Here is a 19,672-nt window from a genome sequence, read left to right on the forward strand (position 1 = left end):
TCAAAACAGAAGCGTGCAAGAGAGCAGTTTGGAGAGCCTTAAAAGCCTTTTAAGTCTCTGGGAACCTAACCAGCTTGTTGATTTGGGCCTGCTGAGTTTCAGTTATAAGTTTATCTAAAGGCCAGGCAAGTTCTCCATAACCTGGAATCCAAATGTGGCAGTAGCCTGTAATGCCCCCAAATCCTCTCAAATTGTCTAAAAGTCATATTTGGCTCATTTAGAAATTTCAGACAATAAAGTATAAGGATTAGGCACTTACTATTTGTATATCTTGAATTAGTCTCCATTTATCACTTGACATTTTTACATCCAAAATAGGAGTGTTGCATGGAATTAATAGGGAATTAATAGCCTCTGTTCCTTTAAATCTTAAAATGATGGATTTTAACCCTTCCTTAACCTCAGGAGTTAGTGGGTACTGCTTTTGATGTGAAAATAGGTGAGGATCTTTGAGCTTGATAACAGCAGGAATAGCATTTTGTGTTCAACCCTCAGTTTTTCTATCAGCCCACAATTTAGGATTATATTTTGTTCAATTAATGGGAGAGAAAGAGCAGCGTCCATATTCATGAAAACAGGCCTGGACCTTGTTCAGTATATCCCTCCCCAGGAGGGGTGAAGGAGACTCTGGCATGATTAGAAACTCAAGAAAATAGCAGAGTCCTAGTTGCAGAATAAAGGACAACTAAAATAATAACGTCTGGCTCATATGGACAGTCCCATTATAGTAGTGGATCAGGAGGAAAGTGGATCAGGAAGAAAGCGGACCAGGGGCTTCAGTGAGCACAGAGAAAGTTGCCCCAGTGTCCAAAAGAAATTGACTGATTGGCCCCCCACAGTTATTAATACCCAGGGTTCCTCGGGTGTAATTAGGATGGGAGCTTGTGTGGGGACCCCCAGGCACCTACAGTCCTGATTGTCTTAAGAGTCCAATCCCTGGGGCCTACACCTCAGAGGGCAGTCTCTTCTCTGGTACGGTCCTTTACAGACTGGACATGCAGCTGGGGTGGCTTAGATGACTGAGGGCAATCCCGCTTGAGATGCTGCTCTTCTCACAGTAATAACAAGTCCACCCTTTTTCACCTGGGTCCTTCTGGGCATTTTTCCTCAGGCTGTTTCAGAGTGGATCTAACAGCCATGCTGGGGCTTTAGTCTTTTGCCTGGTTCTTTTTTACCTCTTATTTTCCTCCTCATATTCTCTACCGTAATACCATCTGAGACACTGCAAAAGTTTTTCTAAAGACTGATTAGGTCCAAACGCCTGTTTTTGTAACTTACAGCAGATACCTGGAGCTGATCGAGTGAAAAAACTATCTTTTAAGATCATTTCTCCCTCTGTAATTTTGAGATCAACATCAGTAAACTTGCAGAGAGCCCCCTGTAGTCATTCTAGGAATTTACCAGGAGTTTGCTTCTCTTCCTATTCTATCTCAGTCAACTTAGCATAGTCTAAAGTCTTTGCACTAGTTTGAGTCCTTCAAGAATACATCCAGCAAAGAGGCTCTGTTATCAGAACTGCTTGGCTCCCAGTAGGAAGGAGGGCTATTTCATGTTCCCTCTTGCCCCTTGCCTTCAAGCCATTCATCTCCAAAAGTAGTGGCTTCCCCCAAAATTCAAGTTTTTGAATCAGGAGTCAACTCCTGTCCCAAGACATATATTACATCTCTCCAAGTAAAGTCATAAAGTAAAGTTAGTCCCATAAAGCCTTCTATGTACTTTTTGGATCTTCTAGGGCCTCGACCACAATTGGGACTGTTGGAATTTCTACTGAGACTGAGGCAGCCCCTCCTGGAAGGGTACCCTGATTCTCAGCCTGTTCAGTTGGGAGCCCCAGATACAGGAGCAAAGTAAGAAAACAGGAGACAGCTGAAGGCTTCACACTCAAATCTGCACCCTTAGGACATAAGTTGGGCATGTCTCGCAGAGAGATAAAGCGCAACACATATATCACTTCTACCCATTTCCTTTGTTTTCTACAGAACTGGTCTAGTTGTAAAGCAGTATCATAATTGAGAGTCCCTTTAAACTGCCGGTGTTCCCCATTTTCCAAAGGATACTGTGGCCATTCAGTATCACAGAAGATCAGGCGTGTATTTTTTAAACTCTGGGGATCAAACTTGTCCCAAGTTTTTTAAATACATTTTAAAGGAGTTGTTCTGGAACTGTTAGCTCCCATCTCTAACAAAGAAAAAAGCAGCATCCAAGGCCATGGCTTCTTTCCACCAGAGGCGTCCCTCCCTCCTCTAGATGGGTGTGCAAACAGACTTTCCACTGAAGCTTTCCTTCCCTGGTCAGACTTAGTCTGTTCCTTACTGATGCAGGCATTTTACTCATCCCTCCCAGTTCTACCACCAAGGCGGCATGGAGATGCACCAGCGGTAGACCTGATGACATCCCAGATTGATTTCTAGTTCCTTACCACCAAGACCTTTGTTGGATTTGCCAGAGTAGTTTCCCAGAATGTTTCCCAAGCTAGGACTACTAGAGGAAGCATCCATCTTACGTGTGCCCATGTACATTCCTGAGTACAGTCCTGATAGCAGTAGAAGCAGTGAGACATAAAGAGATGAGCAACAACCAAGATGTCCCTTCTAAGTGTCACCACGCCAGTATATGTGATAGCAAAGGTGGTAGAGGGCTGGCCAGGGAGGAAAAAAGTGATTTTTATCCTCAAGATTCTAGTTCCAATCCTTCCAGTTCCTTTCCACAGATTCCATAAAAAGAATATCTAGGGAATTGAGACAGAAGCCATTGGAGAGCTTTCTCTGGTCTGCTAATAGCTAGCACTACCAAAGAAAGAAGCCCATTGCACTTCCAATCTGAACAGATCCTGCAATTCCCAACTGATGTCCTCAAAAACCTCATAGTCACCAGCAGTGCTTTATCCCCATAGATAGGAGGCACAGCCATGACAAAGACTCACTTTTAGGACTCTGGGCCCTGAGGCAGGCAGTCAAGTGAGTGACCTCTAGCCTGAGAGACATTCCTGGAGTTAGAGCTCTGGCTTGCTCCCAAAGAAGCTCTTGTAACTTTTGCCTCCTAGCAAGGCTAGGCGCTTCCATACTTGGGGTTTAAGTAAAAGTACATAGTAATGGCATGAATCACAATGCCCTTGAAAGTCTATGATCTGACAGATCAGGTTAGTAGTTCTAATTCCCCAGGCAGTTACGGAATGGTCAAAGAGACCAGAAAAAAACTGACTGAGAAAGGAAAGCTCACTCCACACCCTTTGCCCATTTCTGGCTGCTCCCCTCACAGGGACGTTGAGTGCCTCTTGAATGGCAGGTCGGTATAAACCCCAACAAGGCTCCCCTTTTTGGAGCTCCCTTAAGTCATTACGGGGCACCTCGAAATCACAGAGCAGGGCTCATCACTTGCTTTGCACAGAACGTGTCATTCATTCACACACGCACACCATAGCGTTAGTAAAGTAAAGCAGAAAATGTGTATACTGAGAAAGCAGTGAGGCTAGAGCTCTTGAGTGTTCTTACCTTGTCCTGAAAATCCTGGATGAGCCCCCAAGATAATAGCTTATGGTAAATGATGTCAGATTGATGATATCTGAAGAAGATTTAGCTTCAGGACCAGGGACCATTCTTGATCACTCAAGAGCTTTTGTGTAGCACTTTTATTAAAGAAAGAAAAGGGACAGAGAAAGCTTCTGACATAGACATCAGAAGGGGGACAGAGAGTGCCCACTCTTTTTCTAGTTTTATGTGTAATGTTAGATTGTTTACTTCGCATTTATCTGGTTTCCTAAGGTAGACCTGTTTCACTACAAACTTCCCTCTTAGAACTGCTTTTGTGAGTCACATAGATTTTGGAATGTTGTGTTTCCATTTTCATTTCTCTCAAGGTATTTTGATTTCCTCTTTGACCTATTGTTGTTTAGCAGCATCTTATTAAGCTCCCATATGTTTGTGTTTTTTCCAGTTTTTTTCTTGTAACTGGTTCGTAGTTTCATACCATTGTGGTCAAAAAGATGTTCAATATCATTTCAATTTCTTGAATTTACTGACACTTGTTTTGTAAAATCATATGATATATCTTGGAAAATGTCTCATGTGTACTTGAAAACAAGGTGCATTCTGCGGCAATTGGATGGAATGTTGTATATAAATCTATCAAGTACATCTTATCTAATGTGTTGCTTAAGGCCAGTGTTTCCTTATTTAGTTTGGCTGTTCTGTCCATGGGGTCACAAAGGCTCAGACACGACTGAGTGACTGAACTGAACTGTTCAGTCCATTATGTAACTGATGTGTTAATGTCTCTTCAGTTCAGTTCATTTCAGTCACTCAGTCTTGTCCGACTCTTTGCCACCCCATGAACTGCAGCACCCCAGGCCTCCCTGTCCAACACCAATTCCCGGAGCCTACCCAAACTCATGTCCTTTGAGTCGGTCATGCCATCCAACCATCTCATCCTCTGTCATCCCCTTCTCCTCCTGCCCTCATTCCCAGCATCAGGGTCTTTTCAAATATGTCCACTCTTCATATCTGGTGGCCAAAGTATTGGAGTTTCAGCTTTAACATCACTCCTACCAATGAACACTCAGGCCTGATCTCCTTTAGGATGGACTGGTTGGATCTCCTTGCAGTCCAAGGGACTCTCAAGAGTCTTCTCCAACACCACAGTTCAAAAGCATCAATTCTTCGGTGCTCAGCTTTCTTGATACTCCAAGTCTCACATCCATACATGACTACTGGAAAAACCATAGCCTTGACTAGATGGACCATTGTTGGCAAAGTAATGTTTCTGCTTTTTAATACGCTATCTAGGTTGGTCATAACTTTCCTTCCAAGAAGTAAGCGTCTTTTAATTTCACGGCTGCAGTCACCATCTGCAGTGACTTTCGAGCCCAGAAAAATAAAGTATGACACTGTTTCCACTGTTTCCCCCTCTATTTCCCATGAAGTGATGGGACCAGATGCCATGATCTTAGTTTTCGGAATGTTGAGGTTTAAGTCAATGTTTTCACTCTCCTCCTTCACTTTCATCAAGAGGCTTTTTAGTTCTTCTTCACTTTCTGCCATAAGGGTAGTGTCATCTGCATATATGAGGTTATTTTTATTTCTCACGGCAATCTTGATTCCAGCTTGTGCTTCCTCCAGCCCAGCGTTTCTCATGATGTACTCTTCATATAAGTTAAATAAGCAGGGGACAACATACAGCCTTGACATACTCCTTTCCCTATTTGGAACCAGTCTGTTGTTCCATGTCTAGTTCTAACTGTTGCTTCCTGACCTGCATACAGGTTTCTCAAGAGGCAGGTCAGGTGGTCTGGTATTCCCATCTCTTGAAGAATTTTCCACAGTTTGTTGTGATCCACACAGTCAAAGGCTTTAGCATAGACAATAAAGAAATAGATGTTTTTCTGGAACCCTCTTGCTTTTTCGATGATCCAGCAGATGTTGGCAATTTGATCTCTGGTTCCTCTGCCTTTTCTAAAACCAGCTTGAACATCTGGAAGTTTGCAGTTCACGATTGCTGAAGCCTGGCTGGGAGAACTTGAGCAACTTTACTAGTGTGTGAGATAAGTGCAAATGTGCAGTAGTTTGAGCATTCTTTGGTATTGCCTTTATTTGGGATTGAAATGAAAACTGACCTTTTCCAGTCCTGTGGCCACTGCTGGGTTTTCTAAATTTGCTGGCATATTGAGTGCAGCACTTTCACAGCATGATCTTTCAGGATTTGAAATAGCCCAACTGGAATTCCATCACCTCCACTACCTTTGTTTGTAGTGATGCTTTCTAAGGCCAACTTGACTTCACATTCCAGGATGTCTGGTTCTAGGTGAGTGATTATACCATCATAACTAACTGGGTCATGGAGATCTTTTTTATACAGTTCTTCTGTGTATTTTTGCCACCTCTTTTTAATATCTTCTGCTTCTGTCAGTTCCATACCATTTCTGTCCTTTATTGAATGTCTCCTAGTATTATTGTATTACTGTCAATAACTCCTTTTAAGTCTGTTCACATCATACCATTTTTTAAATGAAGAAACTATACCAGAAAGATTAAGGAAATGCCTATATTACCTAACTTACTTTTATTTAGGCATTTTACATCTTCAGAAATGTACTCATTGCCCTTATTCATTAGGCCATCACAGTCCTAGAGTTTACAGAAACCTTTTTAAACAGTATCTTCATGACTTAATATCCTCGGTAGGTACTGAAGAAATTTATTCAGCTGCTATCTTGTATCAAACTGGATAGAGAATCAAGAAATCTAGTTTTTATATCTAACTCATTCTTCTTTTGGTTAGGTTACTTTGAAAATACGCTCAGTATTTTCAGGTGAGCTTTCTGTTACATAGACTATTTGTTCTCTAGAGTCCTTCCCAAGTAAAACATCAGAACACTATGATCCATGGAATTTTAGTTGTTAGTTATAGTACTGCTAAGTCACTTCAGTCGTGTCCAACTCTGTGTGACCCCATAGACGGCAGCCCACCAGGCTCCCCCATCCCTAGGATTCTCCAGGCAAGAACACTGGAGTGGGTTGCCATTTCCTTCTCCAATGCATGAAAGTGAAGTCGCTCGGTTGTGTCCGACAACATAGGTAATTAATTTTTTCTGACAGTTTACTAACATAAAAAATACAATGCATATACCATCCTATATATACACATAAAAATCAGAGGAGAAAAGATTTCTCCAAAAAAAATACCTTGCTATAATTGTTGCACTATTTTTTATTACTATTGTTATATTTTGTTTAAAAATTCATTTCAACACTTTCAATTGCTTTGATAACTCACTAAGTGGTAACAAACAATAGCACAAAGAGAAGTGGTAATCAATTTAGATAGAAAATTATTTCTTATTTAAAGAGAACGTTGTCCTTACCTCAATCCAGGGGGTGCTTAAAATTTTTGCGTTTTCATCAAAATACTTTGCCAAGGTCAGAAAATTTTCATCACTGTATTCAAAACGATTCCGGAATACAATGGAGCAGATCACATTGCAGGGAGCATAGCTCAGAAGGAAAGTAGGATCACATGGAGATCCTAAAAAACAATATATAAAAGTTGGGATATAATTGTCAAATAAATCTTAAGTTTACTTTTAAAATAATGGAGAAAGGTTGATTTCTAAGATTTTTTTATTATAAGAAGAACCTAGACCTGCCATCATCACTATAAATTCAACATGCCTAGAGAGTTGGACCATAAAGAAGGCTGAGTGCTGAAGAATTGATGTTTTCGAACTGAGGTGCTGGAGAAGACTCTTGAAAGTCCCTTGGAGAGCAAGATCAAACCAGTCAATCCTGAAGGAAATCAGTCCTGACTATTCATTGGTGCTAAAGCTGAAGCTCCATTACTTTGGTCATCTGATCTGAAGAGCTGACTCATTGGAAAAGACTGTGATGTTGGGAAAGACTGCGGGCAAGATAAGATGGGGCTGACATCAGTTTGAGCAAACTCTGGGAGATAGTGAAGGACAGGGAAGCCTGGCATGCCATAGTCCACGGGGTTGCAAAGAGTCGGACATGACTCAGTGAATGAACAACAACAACAACAAAATAAATTTGCATTTCCCTAAGCAAAATTATCTAATCCAGTGTAATTTATTTATTAAATTTCTCCCAATTATTCTCCCATTTATATCATTCTCCAATTAAAGCCACAAGGTAATACACAAGGAGGAGATCATTTTGAAATGTTTTTAAAACTATAAAATTTAGCTCTTGCTATTGACATTCTTCAAAATACCCAGAAGAAATTGACCAATATAACAAGAAGGTAAGGAGACTGGGGAGAATTGAAATCATATTTTGCAAAATGCATTGCAAAAGGTTGAGTGTGTGTTTCTCTCAGAAGAAAATAATGAGAGGGATTGAAGACTAGAGATCTCTTCAGGAAAATTAGAGATAAAAAGGGAACATTTCATGCAAAGATGGTCACAATAAAGGACAGAAATGGTACAGACCTAACAAAAGCAGAAGATATAAAGAAGAGGTGGCAAGAATACACCGAAGAACTATACAAAAGGATCTTAAAAACCCAGATAACCACGATGGTGTAGTCACCCACCTAGAGCCAGACATCCTGGATGTGAAGTCAAGTGGGTCTTAAGAAACATCACTACAAAGAAAGCTAGTGGAAGTGATGGAATTTCAGTTGAGCAATTTCAAATCCTAAAAGATGATGCTGTGAAAGTGCTATACTCAATATGCCAGCAAGTTTGGAAAACTCAACAGTGGCCACAGGACAGGAAAAAGTCAGTTTTCATTCCAATCCCAAAGAAAGGCAATGCCAAAGAATGTTCAAACTACCACACAGTTACACTCATCTAACACGCTGCAAAGTAATGCTCAAAATTCTCCAAGACAGTCTTCAACAGCATGTGAACCACAAACTTCCAGATGTTCAAGCTGGTTTTAGAAAAGGCAGAGCAACCAGAGGTCAAATTGCCAACATCCATTGGATCATAGAAAAAGTAAGAGAGTTCCGGGAAAATATTAACTTCTGCTTTATTGACTACACCAAAGCCTTTTACTGTGTGGATCACAAAAAAACTGTGGAAAATTCTGAAAGAGATGGGAATACCAGACCCCACCTGACCTGCCTCCTGAGAAATCTGTAGGCAGGTCAAGAAGCAACAGTTAGAACTACACATAGAATACAGACTGGTTCCAAATTGGAAAAAGAGTACATCAAGGCTGTATATTGTCACCCTGCTTATTTAATTTATGTGCAGATTATATCATGCAAAACGCCAGGCTGGATGAAGCTCAAGCTGGAATCAAGATCACCAGGAGAAATATTAAAAACCTCAGATATACAGATGACACCATCCTTATGGCAGAAAGTGAAGAAGATCTAAAGAGCCTCTTGATGAAAGTGAAAGAAGAGAGTAAAAATGTTGGCTTAAAACTCAACATTCAGAAAATTAAGATCATGGCATCTGGTCCCATGATTTGGACTTCAAATCCAAATTTGGTCTTCATGGCAAATAGATAGGGAAACAATGGAAACAGTAACAAACTTTATTTTCTTGGGCTCTAAAATCAATGCAGATGGTGACTGCAGCCATGAAATTAAAAGACACTTGCTCCTTGGAAGAAAAGTATGACCAACCTAGAGAACATATTAAAAAGCAGAGACATAACTTTGCCAACAGAGGTCCATCTAGTCAAAGCTATGGTTTTTCCAGTAGTCATGTATGGATGTGAGAGTTGGACTATAAAGAAAGCTGAGTGCTGAAGAACTGATGCTTTTGAACTGTGATGTAGAAGACTCTTGAGAGTCCCTTGAACAGCAAGGAGATCCAACCAGTCCATCCTAAAGGAAATCAGTCCTGAGTATTCATTGGAAGGACCTATTATGAAGCTGAAACTTCATTACTTTGGTCACCTGATGGGAAGAGCTGAGTTGTTTGGAAAGACCCTGATCATGGGAAAGATTGAAGGCAGGAGAAGAAGGGGACAACAGAGGATGAGATGGTTTGATGGCATCACCAACTTGATGGACATGAGTTTGAGCAAGCTCTGGGAGTTGGTGAAGGACAGGGAAGCCTGATGTGCTGCAGTCCATGGTGTTGCAAAGAGTCGGATATGACTGAGCAACTGAACTGAATTGAACTATAAGCAGGTTAACAATATAAAATAAAGAATATTACACCATTTTTTGTTTTTTGACTCCTGACAACTTTTAAGCCTTACTTTTTCTTCTTCTGCTCACACCTGGAATAATTGATGTGATTGCTTCTTTGACACAAGCAGTAAGTTTAAACCACACAAACCCTGGTGTATACATTGGAACTCCACCCTCTAACCACCGTAAAAATTTCAAGCCGGTATCCTTTTCCATAAAGAGCAATATTGCATAGGAACCTGGAATGTCAGGTCCATGAATCAAGGCAAATTGGAAGTGGTCTAGTAAGACATGGCAAGAGTGAATGTCGACATTCTAGGAATCAGCGAACTCAAATGGACTGGAATGGGTGAATTTAACTAAGATGACCATTATATCTACAACTGTGGGCAGGAATCCCTCAGAAGAAATGGAGTGGCCATCATGGTCAACAAGAGAGTCTGAAATGCAGTACTTGGATGCAATCTCAAAAATGACAGAATGATCTCTGTTCGTTTCCAAGGCAAACCATTCAATATCACAGTAATCCAAGTCTATGCCCCAACCAGTAACGCTGAAGAAGCTGAAGTTGAACGGTTCTATGAAGACCTACAAGACCTTTTAGAACTAACACCTAAAAAGATGTCCTTTTCATTATAGGGGACTGGAATGCAAAAGTAGGAAGTCAAGAAACACCTGGAGTAACACGCAAATTTGGCCTTGGAATACGGAATGAAGCAGGGCAAAGACTAATAGAGTTTTGCCAAGAAAATGCACTGGTCATAACAAACACCCTCTTCCAACAACACAAGAGAAGACTCTACACCTGGACATCACCAGATGGTCAACACCAAAATCAGATTGATTATATTCTTTGCAGCCAAAGATGGAGAAGCTCTATACAGTCAGCAAAAACAAGACCAGGAGCTGACTGTGGCTCCAATCATGAACTCCTTATTGCCAAATTCAGACTTAAATTGAAGAAAGTAGGGAAAACCACTAGACCATTCAGGTATGACCTAAATCAAATCCCTTATGATTATACAGTGGAAGTGAGAAATAGATTTAAGGGCCTAGATCTGATAGATAGAGTGCCTGATGAACTATGGAATGAGGTTCGTGACATTGTATAGGAGACAGGGATCAAGACTATCCCCATGGAAAAGAAATACAAAAAAGCAAAATGGCTGTGTGGGGAGGCCTTACAAATAGCTGTGAAAAGAAGAGAAGTGAAAAGCAAAGGAGAAAAGGAAAGATATAAGCATCTGAATGCAGACTTCCAAAGAATAACAAGAAGAGATAAGAAAGCCTTCTTCAATGATCAATGCAAAGAAATAGAGGAAAAGAACAGAATGGGAAAGGCTAGAGATCTCTTCAAGAAAATTAGAGATACCAAGGGAACATTTCATGCAAAGATGGGCTCGATAAAGGACAGAAATGGTATGGACCTAACAGAAGCAGAAGATATTAAGAAGAGGTGGCAAGAATACACAGAAGAACTATACAAAAAAGATCTTCACGACCCAGATAATCACGATGGTGTGATCAATGACCTAAAGAGTGAAAAAGTTGGCTTAAAGCTCAACATTCAGAAAACGAAGATCATGGCATCCGGTCCCATCACTTCATGGGAAATAGATGGGGAAGCAGTGGAAACAGTGTCAGACTTTATTTTGGGGGGCTCCAAAATCACTGCAGATGGTGTTTGCAGCCATGAAATTAAAAGACGCTTACTTCTTGGAAGAAAAGTTATGACCAACCTAGATAGCGTATTCAAAAGCAGAGACATTACTTTGCCAACAAAAGTTCATCTAGTCAAGGCTATGGTTTTTCCTGTGGTCATGTATGGATGTGAGAGTTGGACTGTGAAGAAGGCTGAGCACTGAAGAATTGATGCTTTTGAGCTGTGGTGTTGGAGAAGACTCTTGAGAGTCCCTTGGACTACAAGGAGATCCAACCAGTCCATTCTGAAGGAGATCAGCCCTGGGATTTCTTTGGAAGGAATGATGCTAAAGCTGAAACTCCAGTACTTTGGCCACCTCATGTGAAGAGTTGACTCATTGGAAAAGACTCTGATGCTGGGAGGGATTGGGGGCAGGAGGAGAAGGGGACGACAGAGGATGAGATGGCCGGATGGCATCACTGACTCAATGGACGTGAGTCTGGGTGAACTCCAGGAGTTGGTGATGGACAGGGAGGCTTGGCATGCTGCGATTTATGGGGTTGCAAAGAGTCGGACACAACTGAGCAACTGAACTGAACTGAATCCTTTTCCGGCTTTCTCCAGGCAATTTTGGGTTGGTTTTCTAGCCACTGTGTCCTACACAGAAAGCCTCATTATGTGAGTAATATAACTTTTCATATCCTATTGAGATGTGTGTATCTACCAATATCAACAATCAATATTGAGATATTGGTAGTGTGAACCACTACCAACCTCAACAGTTATACTAAATTTTCAGTGGGAAATCCATCCTGCCTCTGCCTGGTGACTACTACCACAACACTTTACTTCAGAATTAAAAAACTTAGTAGGGATCAAAAAGTAGAAATTACAAGAAAAAAGATTCTGCTCAACATGTGAAATAAACTTATAACAGTTAGTTAACCAGTGACAAACTGGACTACCCCAAGATGATGAGGTCTCCATAGTTAGGTGGAATCAAGCAGAGTCTGGGTGATCATAGGCAAGGAAGCTGAGAGAAGGTCATATTCACTATGGGAAAATTGAACCAGTTAATAATAAGCTGTTTAAAAGATACTTGCTCCTTGAAAGAAAAGCTATGACAAACCTAGATAATATATTAAAAAGTAGAGACATCAGTTTGCTGCAAAGATCTATCTAGTCAAAACTATGGGTTTTCCATAGTCATGAATGAATGTGAGAGTTGGATCATAAAGAAAGCTGAGTGCCAAAAAATTGATACTTTCCAATTGTGGTCCTGGAAAAGACTCTTGAGAGTCCCTCAGATAGCAAGGAGATCAAACAAGTCAATACGAAAGGAAATCAACCCTGAATATTCAATGGAAAGACTGACACTGAAGCTGAAGCTCCAGTACTTTGGCCACTTCATGGTAATAGCCAAATCATTGGAAAAGACTCTGATGCTGGGAAAGATTCAGGGCAGGACAACAAGGGGGTGACAGAGGATGGGATGGTTGGAAGGCATCACCAACTTAATGTACATGAGTTTAAGCAAACTCTTAGGGCTATTGAAAAACAGGGAAGCCTGGTGTGCTGTGGTCCATGGAGTCACAAAGAGTCAGGTATGACTTAGTGACTGAAAAACAACAGCAACTTGCTAAAACCCAATATTTACTGATTTATTAATTGCATTTCCAAAATTTTACTCTAGAAAGTAATTGGGGATGTTCAATGATTAGTATAGATTGCATTGTTTAATATTATTAACAACAAAAAACTGAAATCAATCTATGTTGCCTAAAATAAACTATGGAACATCCAAAATAATGAACTACTATTCTATTTTGTTAATAATATTCGTGATAAACATTTTAAAATTAAGCATGTGAAAATATTTATTTAATATGCTAAGTTTGAACAAAAGGGTAGAGAATAATCTATGCAGGATGAGCCTTGTTTTCTTCTTCTGCCAGATCTTCCACCCATTCCTAGATAATATGCACCAAAAGTCCAAATGATGTTCATTGACACTCTACTGCCATCTTGAGAAACTTACTCAAAAGAAGAAACCCAAATAATGGAAATATTTGTAATAATTGCATTATTTATATGAGTAACACAAAAAAATGAGGGAGAAAACCCATCTGGACCATAATATAACATTAGTAAAAAAAAAAACATGATGGTGAGTCATTGTTTAGAATATAGTGTTATTAAGTTCATGTTCTTCAAAAATTAAGCACTATGGTTTACAAAAGCACATATGTGTTAAGATCCTTATCTTTCTCCTTCCCTGTCAAGTCTCCTACTCACCCCTTTCTCTCTTATCCCCTCTTCCTGTCCTGCATGGGCATCCACACACGTGTACACTGAGCAGATGTGTGCTGCTGAAGCTCCCTCCCTTCACACCCACAGAGGAGCTGTAATACAGGCCTACTCAGAGAAGGATTTGGTGCAAAGTCCACACCTGAACCACTAATTTTGGTTCAGTTTTAATAAAATATCACTGATAGACAGGACTGTACAAGTTTAAGGTGCTGTAGCATAATGACATGACATGTATATGTTGCAAAATATTTGCAATGCTTCTCAAGAAGTTGCAAAAAGTTCTCAAGAACCTGAGAACTTAGTCTTTCAAGTTACTAGCAGATTACCACAATCCATGTTCTCCTCTTCTTCCTGTGCACACAGCTAACCACATTTTCCAGCTCCTCATACAGTAAGGTGTGGCCCTGTGACTCAGTTATAGCCCATGGGATATGAAAGAACTTTTGTGTGCCACTGCCATATCTCACCTATTAAAAACACTACTTGCTCTTTTCTTTCTTCTTTACTATCCCCTCTACCATTCAAAGAGATGAACTCTGGGAGCCACAGGAAGGCAACCATGTGCTGAAAGCATCAAAGGCCCTGGAAACCAGGTGCTTGAAAAGGCCATTATACCAGCAACTTCCCCTCCTGCTACCGTCATGTGAGCAGGAAGTCAACTTCTGTTGTATTTGAGCCATTATCTCTCTGTAGTCTACTTGTAATAGCATTTGGTCTGCCCAAGCAGTTACTGCTAATTACATAAAGAAATACCCACCATTGGTTTTTTTAATGCTTCCACCAAACATAAGGCTTCCTCTTGAATTCTGTGTTCAATAGTCCTCTTCCCCATCCCCATATTCCTCAAAACCATGAGGGAGAAACGCCGAGTTTGCTTCCATTTTTCTCCATTGCTGAAAACAATTCCTATATTGACCAAAAAATAGAGAAGAAAAATCCATTACTATGAATTACAGCTTAGTCTTTAAAACAGGAAGTGATAATGACACCTAACAGGGGTTAAATATAATGGTGGCAGCCTCAGGAATTCCCACTGAGCCCAATTTCACCTGCCTCCTCCTCTCTTAACCCAGTTTAGTGTTGTACTGTGAAGACTCTTGGTTTTACGTATTACTACACTCTTCCTCATCCATTAGCTCCTACAAAAATCAATTCAATTCTGTGAACCAAGTATTTTGTCTCCATTTTATTGATGAGGATGCGAAAGATCATAGAGGCAAATGCTTGCTCTATGATGACTCAGCTAACAATCCATGGAGTCCAAGTTATAGGTTAAGGTTTTATTTTTTTTTTAATTTTATTTTATTTTTAAACTTTACAATATTGTATTAGTTTTGCCAAATATCGAAATGAATCTGCCACAGGTATACCTATGTTCCCCATCCTGAACCCTCCTCCCTCCTCCCTTCCCATACCCTCCCTCTGGGTCGTCCCAGTGCACCAGCCCAAAGCATCCAGTATCGTGCATCGAACCTGGACTGGCGACTCGTTTCATACATGATATAATACATGTTTCAAGGCCATTCTCCCAAATCTCCCCACCCTTCCCCTCTCCCGCAGAGTCCATAAGACTGATCTATACATCAGTGTCTCTTTTGCTGTCTCGTACACAGGGTTATTGTTACCATCTTTCTAAATTCCATATATATGCATTAGTATACTGTATTGGTGTTTTTCTTTCTGGCTTACTTCATTCTGTATAATAGGTTCCAGTTTCATCCATCTCATTAGAACTGATTCAGATGTATTCTTTTTAATGGCTGAGTAATACTCCATTGTGTATATGTACCACAGCTTTCTTATCCATTCATCTGCTGATGGGCATCTAGGTTGCTTCCATGTCCTGGCTATTATAAACAGTGCTGCGATGAACATTGGGGTACACGTGTCTCTTTCAATTCTGGTTTCCTCAGTGTGTATGCCCAGCAGTGGGATTGCTAAATCGTAAGGCAGTTCTAGGTTTTAGAACCAGCTTGTGCATTGTGAGTGAATTGTAGAAGAAACAACAAAAGGAGTCAGTTCTCAAGAGAGGAAGAAACAGTACTTGTGCATTTAGAAGGAAGTTCAAGAAAATCCATTCTTCAAATAGGGGACACAGTCACAGCTCTTTTCATTTTAACATTTTTCCTTATTTGTTAAATCTCATCCATGAAATATGGTCTTAACACCAAGGAAGTTCAACATCAGACTTCCAGACTCAAGAAGAGATCAGGGGAAAAGACAATGCTCAAAAGGAACTTGTCCAAAAAGACATTAAAGAACAACATAGAGGAGGAAAGGATCCTATTCAGGCCTTGTTTCTTTTTGTAGGAACCCAGTGACTGGCCAGAGGACTGTCTGGTATTAGGCCCAGCTACAAAAACAGATGAAAGACAATTCAAGGACTCAATTTAAAAAGCTTTTCCTAATATCATCTCTAATTAATACTCCAATTGATACTTAACAATGTTTCTTAATGATCCTCTTTTCAGAGTTTTTTGTGCTTTATGCTTTGTATTCTGCTGAGTACAAATATTTCCTGTGTTGTTGTTTTTTTTTTTTTTTTAAAGAATAGAAAATTAAAGGCAAGCTTGGAAATATTCCAAACCCTTATTGGTTCTGTGCATACTATGCATGTTTCCAAAAATGTTTCTTAGCATCCATGACTTTGGCCAGAAAGCAAAATGTTTGATTAATAGGACAATTTAGTCATTTCCCTCCCTTCTCTTTCTCTTTCATTATCTTCAGTTCAGTTCAGTCACTCAGTCATGTCTGACTCTTTGTGACCCCATGGAATGCAGCACCCCAGGCCTCCCTGTCCATCACCAACTTCTGGAGTTTAGTCAAACTCATGTCCGTTGAGTCGGTGATGCCATCCAACCATTTCATCCTCTTTCGTCCCCTTCTCCCCCTGCCCTCAATCTTTCCCAGCATCAGGGTCTTTTCCATTGAGTCAGTTCCTCTCATTAGGTGGCCAAAGTATTGGAGCTTCAGATTCAGCATCAGTCCCTCCAATGAATACACAGGACTGATCTCCTTAAGGATGGACTGGTTGGATCTCCTTGCAGTCCAAGGGACTTTCAACAGTCTTCTCCAACACCACAGTTCAAAAGCATCAATTCTTTGGCATTCAGCTTTCTTTATAGTCCAACTCTCACATCCATACATGACTATTGGGAAAACTATAGCCTTGACTAGATGGACCTTTGTTAAGCAAAGCAATGTCTGTACTTTTTTTTTTTTTCCAAATGTGATTTTTTTTTTTTTTAGTTTTTTTTTTTTTAATTTTTTAAACTTTACAATATTGTATTGGTTTTGCCATATATCAACATGAATCCGACACAGGTATACACGTGTTTCCCATTCTGAACACTCCTCCTTCCTCCCTCCCTGTACCATCCCTCTGAGTCATCCCAGTGCACCAGCCCCAAGCATCCAGTATCGTGCATCGAACCTGGACTGGTGACTCATTTCATATATGATATTATTCATGTTTCAATGCCATTCTCCCAAATCATCCCACCCTCTCCCTCTCCCACAGAGTCCACAAGACTGTTCTATACATCAGTGTCTCTTTTGCTGTCTCATATACAGGGTTATTGTTACCATCTTTCTAAATTCCATATATATGCATTAGTATACTCTATTGGTGTTTTTCTTTCTGGCTTTTTAAAATGCTCATTATCTTACTCTACTTTTTAAATGTTCATTATCTTAACTGTCCATAATTTAAAATGAGCATCGCTTAATTGCAAATTAATGGAACATTAGTGATTAGATGGTTTGCTTTCACTGCATTTAAAGCTTCGTAGAGATACTGTGTCACCTTCATAATTTTAAACATGGATTGATGATCCTTCATGCTTCCCAGGTGACTCAGGGATAAAGAATCTACCTGTCAATGCAGGAGACACAGGTCCAAGAATTCGATCCCTGGGTCAGGAAGATCCTCTGGACAAGGAAATGACAATCCACTCTAGTATTCTTTCCTGGAAAATCTCATGGAAGAGGAGCCTTGATGGCTACAGTCCATGGGGTAATGACAGAGTCGGACACAGCTTAGTGACTAAACAATAACAACGATTCTTTATAGAGAAATGTTGGAATTACGATGTCGTTGTAAACTTCTCCAAGTACCTATAATTTCTCAATTCTTTAGCCTTTTTGAATCTTTCCAACCTACAATTCCCACACTCCTCAAATAAAAACATACCTAATCCCTGGTTGATGTTGTCTGCTGCTGGTAAACTGCCTCTGGCAGAAAATTCCTCACTCTGATCAATTAGGACTTGCCTCACTGCTTCATATCCATGCAACACCACAGTGGGCTTCATGCCAAAATACAGAGTGAACACAGGACCATAATCTTCTGCTAGCTGGAAAAGGAACAGGAGATGTAAGAACAGTGAGCATTTCAAAACTGAAAAAATAGATAATGTGGGAAATACTTTTAATTTTCATAATATACACTTCAATATTCATTCATCCATTATAAAAAACTTCAACTTCTAGAACCAGTAATTTAGTATGAAATCACATATTTCCAATGGTAATTACCATTATATGACTAGTAATACTGTTATTATTATCATCACCATCAATAGTTATCCCTTATTCAGCTGCTACTATGTGACAGAGGCTATAGTATGAATTCTATATTGTTCTGTTAAGCTTTTTTCTGCCAAATCTATAATTACACCAAAATTCCTCTTCTTTCTTATAGTTATAATAAATAATACATTTCTCCTCTGGTTTAAGGAAAGGTGCTTATCTCCCCCACATGCAAACTAAAAATCATTCCTCATTATCCATTCTCCACATATTTTTAGCACCAGAGACCTCTAAGCTTTCGTAATACATAAGGACATAGTCATAAACATTTTCCAGCTTCCCTGTGTAGTGATGTGAGTGAGGTCTTTCTATCATGGCAACTTATTCAATGTAAAACATGATATAGGACTTACAGTCTTTCAGCTTGTCCAATATTTCACTCCTTCTGCTACCTTACAACTTATTCTCCATACAGCAACCAGACTGATTTTTTCACAAAGCAAATGTTGAGATACATCACACTGATTTGATGCTAAAGACCAATGTTCTGACTCCTGTTTACATCTCCACACTTATCTCAGAACATGTTTTTACTTACTCTTGGAGCTATAACCAGACTAGTCTTATGTCAGGGACTCCAAACATAATTAATCTCCAAATTGAAAAAGAATGGAACAAACAAGCACTTTACCAGGTTACAGTCTTATTTTCCTTATTTCATGGCTGCAGTCACCATCTGCAGTGATTTTGGAGCCCAGAAAAATAAAGTCTGACACTGTTTCCACTATTTCCCATGAAGTGATGGGACTGGATGCCATGATCATAGTTTTCTGAATGTTGAGGTTTAAGTCAACGTTTTCACTCTCCTCTTTCACTTTCATCAAGAGGCTCTTTAGCTCTTCTTCACTTTCTGCCATAAGGGTGGTGTCATCTGCATATCTGATGTTATTGGTATTTCTCCAAGCAATCTTGATTCCAGCTTGTGCTTAATCCAGCCCAGCGTTTCTCATGATGTACTCTGCATATAAGTTAAATAAGCAGGGTGACAATATACAGCCTTGATATACTCCTTTTCCTATTTGGAACCAGTCTGTTGTTCCATGTCCAGTTCTAACTGTTGCTTCCTGACCTGCATTTAGGTTTCTCAAGAGGCAAGTCAGGTGGTCTGGTATTCCCATTCCTTTCAGAATTTTCCACAGTTTCTTGTGATCCACACAGTCAAAGGCTTTGGCATAGTCAATAAAGCAGAAATAGATGTTTTTCTGGAACTCTTTTGCTTTTTTGATGATCCAGCAGATGTTGGCAATTTGATCCCTGGTTCCTCTGCCTTTTCTAAAACCAGCTTGAACATCTGGAAGTTCATGGTTCACGTATTGCTGAAGCCTAGCTTGGAGAATTTTGAGCATTACTTTACCAGCATGTGAGATGAGTGCAATTGTGCAGTAGTTTGAGCATTCTTTGGGATTGCCTTTCTTTGGGATTGGAATGAAAACTGACTTTTTCCAGTCCTGAGGCCACTGCTGAGTTTTCCAAATTTGCTGGCATATTGAGCACAGCACTTTCACAGCATCATCTTTTAAGATT

At 39.9% G+C, this 19,672-nt stretch overlaps 1 protein-coding gene across 1 annotated transcript in view; it reads right to left on the reverse strand.

Moving 5' to 3' along the window:
• The window catches only part of CYP2C282 (cytochrome P450 family 2 subfamily C member 282), a 57,760-nt gene that overhangs the window by 25,122 nt on the left and 12,966 nt on the right, over positions 1-19,672 (reverse strand). Inside the window, exons 2-4 of the mRNA XM_024985947.2 lie at positions 17,751-17,913; positions 14,312-14,464; positions 6,857-7,017 (exon numbers count right to left, since the gene is read on the reverse strand). Coding sequence (XP_024841715.1) covers positions 6,857-7,017; positions 14,312-14,464; positions 17,751-17,913 — 477 coding nt within the window. The remainder of the gene's footprint in view (positions 1-6,856; positions 7,018-14,311; positions 14,465-17,750; positions 17,914-19,672) is intronic.

The sequence above is a fragment of the Bos taurus genome, chromosome 26, assembly GCF_002263795.3.
Source record: "Bos taurus isolate L1 Dominette 01449 registration number 42190680 breed Hereford chromosome 26, ARS-UCD2.0, whole genome shotgun sequence".
NCBI classification, from domain to species: Eukaryota; Metazoa; Chordata; class Mammalia; order Artiodactyla; family Bovidae; genus Bos; species Bos taurus.